General features: G+C 34.6%; 1 protein-coding gene across 3 annotated transcripts; it reads right to left on the bottom strand.

Moving 5' to 3' along the window:
• Positions 1 to 6,884: 6,884 nt before the first annotated feature.
• LOC140833937 (uncharacterized) lies at positions 6,885 to 9,454 on the bottom strand. Of its 3 annotated transcripts, XM_073198470.1 has the most exons (4): positions 9,232 to 9,454; positions 8,021 to 8,654; positions 7,179 to 7,981; positions 6,885 to 7,070 (listed from the first exon to the last, which is right to left on the bottom strand). In XM_073198470.1, the coding sequence occupies exons 1-4, from the start codon at positions 9,451 to 9,453 to the stop codon at positions 7,005 to 7,007; spliced, it is 1,725 nt and encodes a 574-aa protein (XP_073054571.1). In that variant the 5' UTR covers position 9,454; the 3' UTR covers positions 6,885 to 7,004. The 3 variants fall into 3 exon arrangements, with proteins under 3 accessions (XP_073054571.1, XP_073054572.1, XP_073054570.1); XM_073198471.1 differs by having other exon boundaries at positions 7,179 to 8,497; positions 9,232 to 9,452; XM_073198469.1 differs by having other exon boundaries at positions 7,179 to 8,654; positions 9,232 to 9,452.
• Between the last annotated feature and the right edge of the window lie 3,122 nt (positions 9,455 to 12,576).

A 12,576-nucleotide genomic window follows, 5' to 3' on the forward strand; every position in this document is an offset into this window, starting at 1 on the left:
CAATCCATCTTCTTTGCATCATGTTCAGCTCTTTTTGGGTCAATAAATACTTCAATCTTTTGTGGTCTGTATAAATATCAAAAGTGGAAACGTACAAGTAGTGTCTCCATTTTGCTAATGCAAACACTATGCTCCTAATTCCATATCATGAGCGGGATAATTTAACTCGTAATTCTTTAATTTTCTAGAGGCATATGCAATAACTTTACGTTTTGCATTAATACACATCTAATACGTTTTGCATTAATACACATCTAAAGCCTTCTTTTGAGGTATCTATGTAAACCACAAATCCTTCTGTCTCTTCTGGTAAAGCTAATACAAGTGCACTAGTAAGCATTTCTTTTAATTTGCAAAAATTTTCTCACACTCATCATTCCACAAGAAAGGGTTGTCTTTGCGAGTTAGCCGTGTAAGGGGAACAACAATTTTCGCAAAATATTTAATGAATCTTCGGTAGTATCCTGCTAAGCCGAGAAAACTTCTAATTTCTGTGATGTTGATTGGTTGTTTCCAGCGTGATATGGCTTCTATTTTTGCAGGATCTAGTTCCAGTCCTTTCTTAGAGATAAAGTGGCCAATAAATGACACTTTTTCTAGCCAAAATTCACACTTACTGAATTTGGCATACAACTTATGTTCTCAAAGTTTTGAGAATCAATCGTAGATGTTGAGCATGTTCCTCATGAGTTCTTGAAAATATCAAAATGTCATCTATGAATATGACAATGGATTTGTCCAAGAATGGTTGAAATATTCGATGCATCATATCTGAGGATCGTTGGTTAATCCGAATGGCATTATCACAAACTCATAGTGTCCATGACAGGTATTAAAAGTTGTTTTGGAGATGTCATCCTCCTTAATTCTCAATTGGTAATATCCTTGTCGCAAATCAAGTTTTGAATATACTTGAGACCCTTGTAAGACATCAAATAATTCTTCGATATGCGGTAGAGTATATTTGTTTTTGATAGTAACATTGTTAAGTTCTCGATAATCAATGCACATCCTTAGAGTTCCATCTTTCTTTTTGACAAATAATACAGGAGCACCCCATGGAGATGTACTAGGCCGGACGTATTTCTTGTCCACGAGTTCTTGTAATTGAAGTTCTAATTCTTTTAACTCTGAAGGTGCCATTCAGTATGGAGTTTTAGATCTGGGTTGTGCTCCAGGTATTAGATCAATGGAAAATTCTACGTCTCTCTGAGGAGGTAAAGTATTAATCTCTTCAGGAAAAACCTCTGAAAATTCTTGTACAACTGAGATTTTTGAGATCTTGAGTTGATCTTTTGGCTTATTTATCAAATAAGCTAGAAATCCTTGTTTGTTGTCTTTTATTATAGCCCTAGCTTCTATTGTTGATACTATTCACATGGTATGGTTAGCTTTGGAAATGATTGGATGAGAAGTTTAAAGATAAACTTCTTTTGTGTAGCAATTGAGCTACACTTGGTGTCTAAATAACCAGTCCATTCCAAAAATAATATCATAGTTCTTGATAGGTAATTCAATCATATCTGCTAGATATTATTTTTCTTGGAAGTTTAAGGTACAATTTTTGTAAATGATGTCAGTAATCATCGTTGTCCCTAAAGGTGAGCTAATTTCGAAGCTATATGGTAGCTGCTCCGATAACAGTGGTAATTTATGTACAAAAACTTTTGAGATAAAAAAATGAGTAGCTCCTGGATCATATAACGTTTTTGCAGAACTGGATAATATGGCAACAGTACCTTCTACGACTGCAGTGGGGTCAACTTCCCCCTCTTTGTTTCCTAATAGTGCATAGGCTCGAGCATGTATCTTTGGCTTTGTTGTGGGTTGAGTTTTCTGCGTTCATTTTGGACAATCTTGAATACGGTGTTGCTCACTTCCGCAAATAAGACATTTCCCACCTTTTCTCCAGCACTTTTCTTCTTCATGATTTGATAATCCGCAATATCCACACTTTTTACTGTTGTTTCTTGGAACTTTTCCTTTGACAGCTTCTCCTTGTATGATTGGTTGTGTTCTTTTTTCAAATTTTCTTTTCCGATTGTTATCTTCAAAAAGGTTGGGCTTCCTGATTTTCTTTTTTTCTTCCTCTTTTTTAAGAAGTACCTTGATGTCTTCTTTTACTAGTAGAGCTTGATTGACAGCAGAAACATAACTGGCAACTTCTGTGGACAATGTTGCCCAACGAATATCTAGATTTAATCCTTGAACAAATTTTTTTTTCTTACCTCATCTTCCATGTAGTGTGGTGCATAATGTATAAGACGATAGAATTCTGCCTCATATTGAGCTACGGGCATGTCACCTTGGACTAAATCCATAAATTCAAGTTCTCGGGTTTTTAATATAACTTGAGTTATATATTTACCTTCGAATTCTTGCAGAAAATTGTCCCACATTTTTGGGCTGTGATTCTTTGTCCACTTATGTTCTACTGTACACCACCAGTTATGAACTGTTTCTTCAAATAAGTAAGTGGAAAAATTCACCTTTTGTTCTTCAGAATAATTGAGAATAGAGAATATTTTGTTGATTTTTCTTAGCCAAGATTCTACTTGATACGCATCTGGTTTGCTTTCAAACTTTGGCGTCTTGAATCTCAAATGTCCCTCAACAGCTCGATCATTTGCCTCAATGTGATGTTCTTGAGCTTGATCATTAGGTCGTGGTGGATTTTGCTGACAAAACTGCACAAATTGATGCATTATTTCCAACATATTTTGTACGTTTTGTTCTTGGGGAGGATTGTGGTGAACGTTTCTGTAATTTCCACCAGTTAACGAGTTGTGGTCATCTTGAGAGAGAATTTCTTGTCTGATTCTGGCTTGAATACTATTTTGTGAAGACGTCATTCTAAACACATAAATATAAAATATGAACATATCTTACACTATATTTATATATATAAAATAAATTTACATATTTATGTCATAGGGTAAGTAGTCGATTTTATTTATAAACAAGACATGTTTCAAATATTTACAATACCCAAGTATAATACAAACAAAACTAGCAAAATGTGTCATCATTCCTACAAAAATTGATGACCTTGATAATCATCATACCTACAAAAGACAATGATTAGTAATATTAGTTATATATTAGTGTCAAATAGTCATTGTCTTCATATCTCGTTGTCTGATAGATCTATAAAAGTTGTGTGGCTCGTGCCTTCATTTGTGCATGTGGTTCTCATGGTATCATTTTGATCCGTATTCAGCAGTGATTTATATGGTTCAACTAGGTCCGGTTCATAACTAAGCTCATTAACATTTCCGCTTTCAGGTATGATAGTCATTGGAAAAAGTTCATTTACTCCAAATGCAAAGTTTTCCCACATGAGGTAAGGGAGAAATTCAACTTCCGATGATGGCAACAGATAATTTTCTATCATAAAGGGGTTTTGATCTATTGTCGTGTTCATGACTCCAGGATATTCTACAAAAGAGGCTGGTACATACTGTGGAATATTTTTAGTCAAGCGACTACCGATGGTTTCAAATGTGTTAGTGATAGGAGGAGATGTGGTCTGATTAGCTTGATTTGTGTAAGATGGACCGATAACACCATGTTCCATTCCGTGGTCAGATTGATAAACCAGTTCACGCCCATGCATGATTAAGTGGTCAATGAGGATCGAAGGGTGTGATACTCCTTTTAAGAAACTAATCAAACCTCGGTCATAGAATTCATGCATGTCTAGTAAATATATAAAAGTGCGGTCTCTTTCATATAGTACATGACCCAAGTCTCTCTGATATGCTAGATTGTCAGCCCTCATCCGTTCTTCAATAAATCCACGAAAAGTTTCAATTGTTCCAAATTTCTCAAAATGTTCCCGATACGTATCCACTAGGCATTTCAAATTCGAGTTTTATTTGCTTAATTTTGTTAACTCTTCCTCCATTTGTTTGATGATTATAGTTTGTTTATTCTTTGATGTCTCATTAGACTCCGTCATCCTGAAAGTAGACATTTCAATTATGAGGAAATAAAAACATAAAGATTAACGTATGACATTATAATAAACATTAGGCTCCTGTCTCTAGGCTCTAAGAAACTTGGCTCTGATACCACCTCTGTTGCGCTCGGTTTTGGAATTCATAATTATTCCCTTACTAAGTGTCACATTTTCTGGAATATTTCTTTATTGAACTGCTATCTTTATTTTTACCATAAAAAAATATTGTAGATAAAAATTTAAATATTTTCTGCTATTATTAAAAGATTATATACAAATTTTTACATTCTTATTTCAAATATGTACAATTATTTTACAGAGAAAGTTTAATATTTATTTATAAACAGATCATCACAACTTTCAAATGCTCTTATTTCAGCTTCAGTTATTTTCCTCATGTTCCAATTCTGGGGTTCCTGAGTCTGAAATTACAAAGAAACATAGGGTTAACTATTTGAGGACTTAGTGAGTTTAAATTAGTATATAGTTTTTAAATAAGTTAAAATAACGCTTCATAATAATTATGCATGAAGTAATAGGCATAACAAATTAGATGTTATGAATGCTATGAAACGTTAAAATTGCTAAGATAATTGAAAATTTCATAAATTAACATGGGTGGCTCTAATTGAGCACTTATAAGATCATTTTACGAGCTGGGTGAACCATTCTCTGAACTGAAATATTCGGTACGCGTTGTTCAGATGAACCATATACCCGGGACTTTTGACCCGTTGTTCATTGGACTCACTTTTCGGACCGAAGCCACGTTGTCCAGTGGACTCAATTTCCAGACCGAAATCCGTTGTCCATGACTCCATTCATTAATGGTATATCATTCCGTTTATAAATATGCAAAAAAATATATCTGTAATCGAAATGAACTGTGCATGATATTTGAACATTAAATAAATGCTACTGAAATTTCCAGGCCAAAGGCTTTAATAGAAGAATAGTAATTTTCTCACCTGATAACTTACAGTTTAGGCTTGATTAGTAATCTGAATTGTTGGAGCAAGTCCTAAAACTATATTATGAATGATATTTATATGTTAGAGCTTTAAGTAAATAGCTGATCATTTCCAGATTATTTTTTTGTTCAAAATTTAACCCGGTTGATTTTACTCAAGTTCGCAAAATTCATATTAATTAGAAAATATCTCTAAACATTACGAAAGTTAGCCAAAAAATCGGAATTATCACCAGCAAGGTTCGGCCATCGAAAAAACGTCGATACGGTGCCGCGTGAAATACACGCGCCGACGGTTCCGGCGCGTGACTGGCCTTCTCGCGGCCGGGTTTTTTCCAACTTATGTAACGTAACTTCGTAAGATCTTTAATTCTTGTGTTGAAAGTATTTTCAAATTCCTATCCGATCAATACCAGATTTAAATATCGTCTTATGGAGAACTAAGGTACTCCGGCATACCGAAAATGTTAGTTCCGGCAATATTTTGAGACGACGGACTTTATGTACCATATCTATGCAACAAGATGTACAACATTTGTGTTCAAGTCAACCTCTAGTTTGGTGTGTAACTATAAGAAAGATGAGCGTAAATTACCTTGCTTTAAACGAGATTCCGTTGCCGTTTCTCGGAATATCTTTGTTTGATTTTCTTGTTTTTGATCGATCCTTTTACATCACCTCCAGTGTTATATTACTTTAAGATATGAGGTGAATAGTTGGTGATTTATTAGAATTTTTCGGAAAGATTTATAGATTTTTCTTCTATTTTTCTTCCTCTTTTTCCCTTTCCTTTCTTCTTTCTTCTTTCGTTTCTTTCCTCTTTCTCGGTTGGTTTCTAAATTGAAAATGAAGAGACTTCAGCTATATATATAGCCTGAATTCATATTTATCCATATTAATTTTATTTATTAAATGAAAAAGATTATATTTATCCAAAACTTTATCCATATTAATTTTATTATTTATTAAATGAAAAATCCAAAACTTAATATTATTATATACTTTGAATCTTAATTATTATATTACATTAAACATATGTATTGAAACTAATTATAAATTATCTTACATTGAACCTAATGATTATTGTACTTAAGTACTTAACATATATGTTGAATTTACTTATAATATTTTATTATATTTTGGGTATTTGGTCTTAGAATGAGAACCTCATAATATTTGATGAATTTTTAAATGTATTGTGATTATTGTACTTAAGTACTTAACATATATGTTGAATTTACTTATAATATTTTATTATATTTTGGGTATTTGGTCTTAGAATGAGAACCTCATAATATTTGATGAATTTTTAAATGTATTGTGATGTATTTTAATGTATTTCTAGATATTTTGGACAAATAAAATTTATACATAAAATAATGTGGTAAAAATTCTAAAATGAAAATAATAAAATTTAGTTACACTAATAAACTTTAAAATATATTTATGTACCTTTGTGTTTTAAGATGTCACAATTTTCATCATAGAAAAGATGATTGGGTACTTAAAAATTATATTTTAAAATCATATCTAAAATATTTGGTATTCATATATCATATATTAGTACCAAATTTCAACAGAGACAACACATGTTAACTCAGGAAATGCAAAAATATTTTTTGTTAGATCAAAAACAGTAATTTTTTTTTTGTCAGACTGGAGCTGAACACAAATAAAAATTTGTTATTAGAGATTTATTATTATTTACTCGTACATGTATATATAGTTTTGATATGTTATCCACCCTTTATATCCATCTATATGAATATCATTTGAGTGAAACTTACCTGTTAGATGTACAATTTTGATATATTTCATCATATTCAATACGAGAATGTCACCTCTGCGATATTCACATATGTTAACCCAGATGAATTAGCAACCTATCACAACTATATCTTCCGGACAGAAACACACCTATGTTAGAAGCCAAATGCCAAACGAAAAAAAAAAAGAAGGAAAAAGTAGCATTTATTTCGGGTTGTCTCTGTGAACTCTGGTCCTGACCAACAAACATTCAAATACATAAAATGGAAATTTTCTTAGGGATAATTTAACAGTCACCTGATCACATTACCGTCGGAGTTGCCTCCGGACCAGAGCTGGTGCCCGTTTCGGTATGTAAACCTTATAGCTCACCTGGTTGAACATTCCAAAATGGGTACCATCATAAGAAATAGGAAACATAGCGCATTCAATCTAGCATTTCATAGTGTAAATCCTAGCATGTTATGATATAATTCTTACCTGCACCATTTCACCACCCCTCATTACGTACATTGTTTTCTCGTCAAATTCAGAGCCATTCTTAGCCACATCCAGCTGTTCTTTCGAGCTATGCTCACCAGAGGCTTGATTACTGTCATTAATGGCCAAAACAACAGGAGCTTTGGGCGAATCAATAGCCATATGTTCAGAATCTGAATCTTTTTTAACCTGTGGGAGCGTGGGTCTACTTCTCTTATTCGCCTCCTGATCAAAAAAGCTATTTGGCTCGGTATAATTGTGTTCAATATTATCGTTCCTTTTGATGAGTGATTCGTTAACATTTTCATTATTGGTGTCAAGATTAACAATTTTTCGAGCAGCTTTACGACCCCCTTTGAACCTCCTCAGATTTTCCAGAGCTTTTTGCCTCAAAATTAACTCTATATCATTACCGACACCATCCTTCGTCTTATCCCCATCCAAAGTAGTAAAATTAACAGAAACATTAACCTCTTTTTTATCCTCAGAACGATTTGTATGAACCTCATGTGACCGAGAATCATCAGCGTTATATCCTTCATTTCCAGATTTTATGGGCAAAATCTCTTCACTTTCAACATTTTCTACACTTTTCTTATGGGATACACCACGTGATTGATCATTCAACTCCTTTTTATTCACTCCTTCATTACTGTCCATGCTTTTGGGAGATGGATAATCATCATGCTCACATACAATTTCTTCTTTTTGAGGATCTTTCTCCCATCTGTTTTCCTCTTCATCAGTGGGTCGGTCGAGAATGGCAATAACTGATTTAAGCCGCCTAGAGTTATTCACAGGAACTAAAGCCTCGTCTCTTTGGTCGACACTGATATTATGGCCTAAAGCCTCGTCACTTTGGTCTAAAACGACATCATGGTATCTACAGGTACCACAAGAAGAACCACTTGGAGACCTTGCTTTGCGCTTTCTATGAGCTCTGTGAGATTCCTTACCGCTTAAACTTTTTATCTTTTTATGGAGAATCATTTTACTCCTTTGATGTTTACCATCTCCAGTACTGTTGCTGCTTCTACTATCACATGCCGAGCAGCTCTCTGAATCAAAGCTCAAAGAACTAGTTAAATGCCTTCTTGATTTCTTCTTTAATGGTTTGTTACTTGACTTAACAACATGATGTCTCCTAGATCTTTTTCTCCTCCCCGACTCTGCATCGGATTCTGCACTTTCGAATCCTTTTCGAGTCCTTCCCTTTCTACCCTGAGGTAGGGCTTTCCATCTTTTATAACTCTTGTTATCATGTGTGGACGAAGACTCGGAAGCTGAAGTCATCGAATGATCATCCGAATACGATGAAGCTGAATCAACACGACGGCGTTTCTTAGATTTATTTTTCTTAGTCCTATAATCAGATTCTGAAGATGAGGAGGACCACATAGATTTAGAACTTAAAGAAACATAATCACGACCATGAAGAACCTTTGATTCCTTTTTTCTGCTCTTCTTCTTCAATAACTAACAGTTTGAATTAAGGACTCGAGGTTAAGTCATAAACAATAGTAGATGATAAATTCCGGTAGAACACAGCCCAAATGCAGCCGGGTGACATTAGTTTCGCGAGTACGAGGAAAAAACGAAATTTGATGCCTATATAAATAAATTTTAATTTTACCATTTTAAGTGTACATTATTTTTTAAATCAACTGATAGTTTTAAGATATTGATTGTTGACATAGACTATTATCCAAAAAATCCCCATTTACACACAAAACATACTTAAATCTTGGCTGCACGAAACCATTTGAAAACCAATTTCGACATAAGATCAGATCACCTAATTAAATTACTTGGTCTACCATATCACATCTCTAAATCTTTTCTATAAGCTCAAGGAACCCTTGAAATCCATGTCCAATTCAGTTCAACGCATACAATAAATTCCAAGATTCGATTTTTTTATAAAAATTCTAAAAGAATGCACAAACAAAATAAAGCCCGAATCAGAATTGAACAACTCGATTAAATTCTTCAGCAAGTAATCGACATAAAAATCCCAAAAAAATAAGACAAAAAGCGAGTGCTCAAGACAAACCTTAGAAGAAACCTTCTTTCTTTTCTTCTTGTATGCTTTTGTCCTCGAGGAGGAAGCTTTTACTCCCATGGAGTTTTGGGATTTTGTGGTTCTTGTATGGCTTGCTCGTTCGAGTAATGGAATTGGGTGTAGATTTTGGCAGGAGTTGTTGGAACGGTGAGTTATTTCTCCAAGCTTAAGCGGAACACTCCTTAAGACTCGCGTTTCAATTAAGTGTCGCATATGCGTTTCGACATTACTTTGTTTTGCATGAATTGTATTACAAGATTCTATTACTTGCATTTAAAAATGAAAAATAAAGAATCTAAGGACATCAGTCCCGCTTCCGACTGCTTTTGGATCTATCGTGTCGGAACCGATCCAGAACCAGTTTCAAGGTAATTTCTGGATCCATCGGTGTCGGAATCGGAACTTTGGAATGAATCCAATCCAGTACCCGAACCGATAGTGTATAGACCGGTTCCGGTTCCGAGTTTCCATTGATGGCCAGAATGAGGCACGCTAAAAAAATGATTTATGGGGTATAAAATTTTTTTTATTAAGTACTTTAAATTGGGAAAATACATCATAATAAAAAGGATAAATATAAATAAAACATATGTTATCACAATTTACTAAAATATATTTGGAAAACTCTAGTTCTTAATCAAAACTTGAGCTAGGCAAAATCTCCCATCGCTCTGATGATCTTATTTTTTTTTTTTTTTTGCGCAAAACAATCTTGTAGACATGTTAATATGCTAAACGTTTTGGGCTTTAAATTAATTTTTTTTTACAATTGATTCTATCGCATGTCGAAATTGTTGATAAAACGTCTGCTATTCGTTTTGCTTAAAAAGTACTAGAATTATTTTTTTATAACCTCTCATGGTTTCGGCCGAACCCTTACAAAATATATAAAATATGTTTGCACCATTTTTCAAAATAAAACAACCAACTAGTATTTGAAAATCAAAAGAAATAGTCAAACCATAAAGTCGTCAAACGTTTTATCAAATCTAAAAAGCAATAAATTTGAAAAGTATAGCTCATACTAAATTTCTCAAAAATATCTCAAAAAGCATACATAAATAGTCGTAAAATCCTTAACATAATCATAAACGTAAATGCGGAACATAGAATCGTTAGTCCTCGAGTCATGTGCACCTTCAGTCCAGTCAAATCAGGCATCCAAGCCTCCCTCAACATTATTATTATAATTACATGCATCAATCACATCTAGTGAGTCTAAAAACTCAAGACATCATATTTTTGATACCAAATAATACGTATAAAACCATACGCAACAGTGAAAATACATTTACGTAAAAAATACCATTTTCATGACATGCATAACATAAACATCAACATTTTCCTTTTTCTCATTTCATAACTTTTATCCTTTCATCATGATCATAAACATTTTTCCTTTTTAATGAATTCAGATCGTTAATTGTGGATTTCCTCATTCTCAAAAAGTCGATGGATCCATCTACATGTAACCACAGTACTAGGCGGCGGGGACATCAATGACAAAATCTCCTCAACTGAGCCTTGGCCTATCCTCATCGAATAGAAATACGATCGTCGAGATCCCTCTGGAGCCTTCTCCCATAAATGGGCTTCCTCTGGAGCCTTTTTCCTCACGATATCCCCATTCTTATCCGCATATCCTCAATATTCACAATTACTCCACTTCCTTCAACGATTTACATTTTTATCACTTTACAAAAATAATGTATTAAATATCATTTTTCCTTTTAAACCAAGCATACAACATTTCTTTTAAATGTCCACGTTAAATCATAAAATCCATAAACGTTTCAAAAATACCAATTTAACATATACTTATCCATAAACATTTAAAATAATCATATTAACATACAAAACAGCAGTTAGAGCACTGCCATGACGTTTACTAATTTTTGGTTGTAAAATTACTGTTTTACCTCTGGACGTAAAATTTCACGTTTTGGACATTTTTTTTTAATTTCCTTGACTCTAACATATCCTAAATAATTATTTAAGCTTAAATTAATTTCTCAAAATTTTATTTATCTTAAATACTAAACTTTTTAATTAATTTATAATTAGTCGTATTGAAGACGTTTTAATCCCGAAAAATTCCAAACTTTATTATAAAATTCTTAAATTCAAAATTTAGACTTTTTATATTATTTTAGCACTCGTGAACCACAACTCTTGTATTACCGATAACCCCTTGTTGTGCTACTACGACCTAACCAGCGAACCCAGCCCTCGAACCAGCCTCTCAAGCCCTCAGCTTGGACCCCAAGGAGTCACCCTAGCCTAGCCCTGAGTCCCTAGACTGAGCCATATTCCCTGCGCAAGCCACCGAACCTTGCGCAATTTCATGAAGTTCTCGGGTGGAAGTCCTAGCATGCTAGGACTCCTCCCAGCCCTCTCGAATGGAGCCCTAGCGTGGCAAAACCCCACCCCAAACCCTTCACAATTAGTAATACTAATGGGCTAAATGAGCCTAATTACATTCTTAATGGGTCTAAGTCTAATTAGTAATTAATTTAGACTATATAATAAGCAAAACCCCACCCCAAACCCTTCACAACCCACGAGACTTCTCTGATTTCACTTTCAAATCCCTCCCCTAATTATTCACCACACACACACACACAAATAAATTGGAAGAAAATTGTGAGTTGCAAGGAAATTCAAGCCATCGTCTCTTCGTCGCCGTTCTTCAATCGCCAACGATTTCTCGTGCGTAAAATACGCAAGGGCAAGCCATATTTCTTCCTTTCCTTATCTTTCACACCATAGTAATAATATAAAATTGTTTTGCATGAAAAACATGGAAAACTTGGATATATTTTCGTTTTTCAAGCATATTTGATTTTTAAGGCATGGGTTTTGACCCAAAAATCATGATTTACATATATATAAGGGGCTGCCATGATTAGGGACTGAAAAGGGTTGGTTTTACACAAGTTTAAAGGCCTAGAAACCCACCAAATAAGTTGCATAAAATATAGAAACCAGCCGAGACCAGGTTACTGTCATGGGATTTTGAAGGGCTTGGTATTGATGCATGGGGGAAAGTGGCTCGACAAGTCCTGGTGGTTGAGTCCTAGGGGTCATGTTTAGGTCCTAGGGAGGGTCCTAGAAGGGCTGGGCTCGCGGTAGGTGGCTGGGGAAGAGCCCTTACGTGATAAGGGACTCTTCCCGTGCGTGCGTGAGGGGGGCCGAGAATTTCAAGGGGGTGGCTCAGTTGAGGGCTTGGCTAGGGTGGTCCAGACGATGGCTCAAGGTGGTTCAGGGTGGGGCAGGGAGGCTAGGGCTCGGCGCTGGCTGCTGCAAGCAGTCCCACGCAAGGTGAACTCTCGCACA

This window comes from Primulina eburnea, chromosome 6, assembly GCF_022965805.1.
Source record: "Primulina eburnea isolate SZY01 chromosome 6, ASM2296580v1, whole genome shotgun sequence".
NCBI lineage: Eukaryota > Viridiplantae > Streptophyta > Magnoliopsida > Lamiales > Gesneriaceae > Primulina > Primulina eburnea.

Excerpts from the sequence above, each read along its gene's own strand:
- LOC140833937 (XM_073198470.1), bottom strand. The coding sequence starts at position 9,453 with ATGCGACACTTAATTGAAACGCGAGTCTTAAGGAGTGTTCCGCTTAAG. Across the intron at positions 8,655-9,231 it reads GAAAGAAGGTTTCTTCTAAG|TTATTGAAGAAGAAGAGCAG; the intron begins GTTTGTCTTGAG and ends TCAAACTGTTAG. Across the intron at positions 7,982-8,020 it reads CCAAAGTGACGAGGCTTTAG|TTCCTGTGAATAACTCTAGG; the intron begins GCCATAATATCA and ends ACGAGGCTTTAG.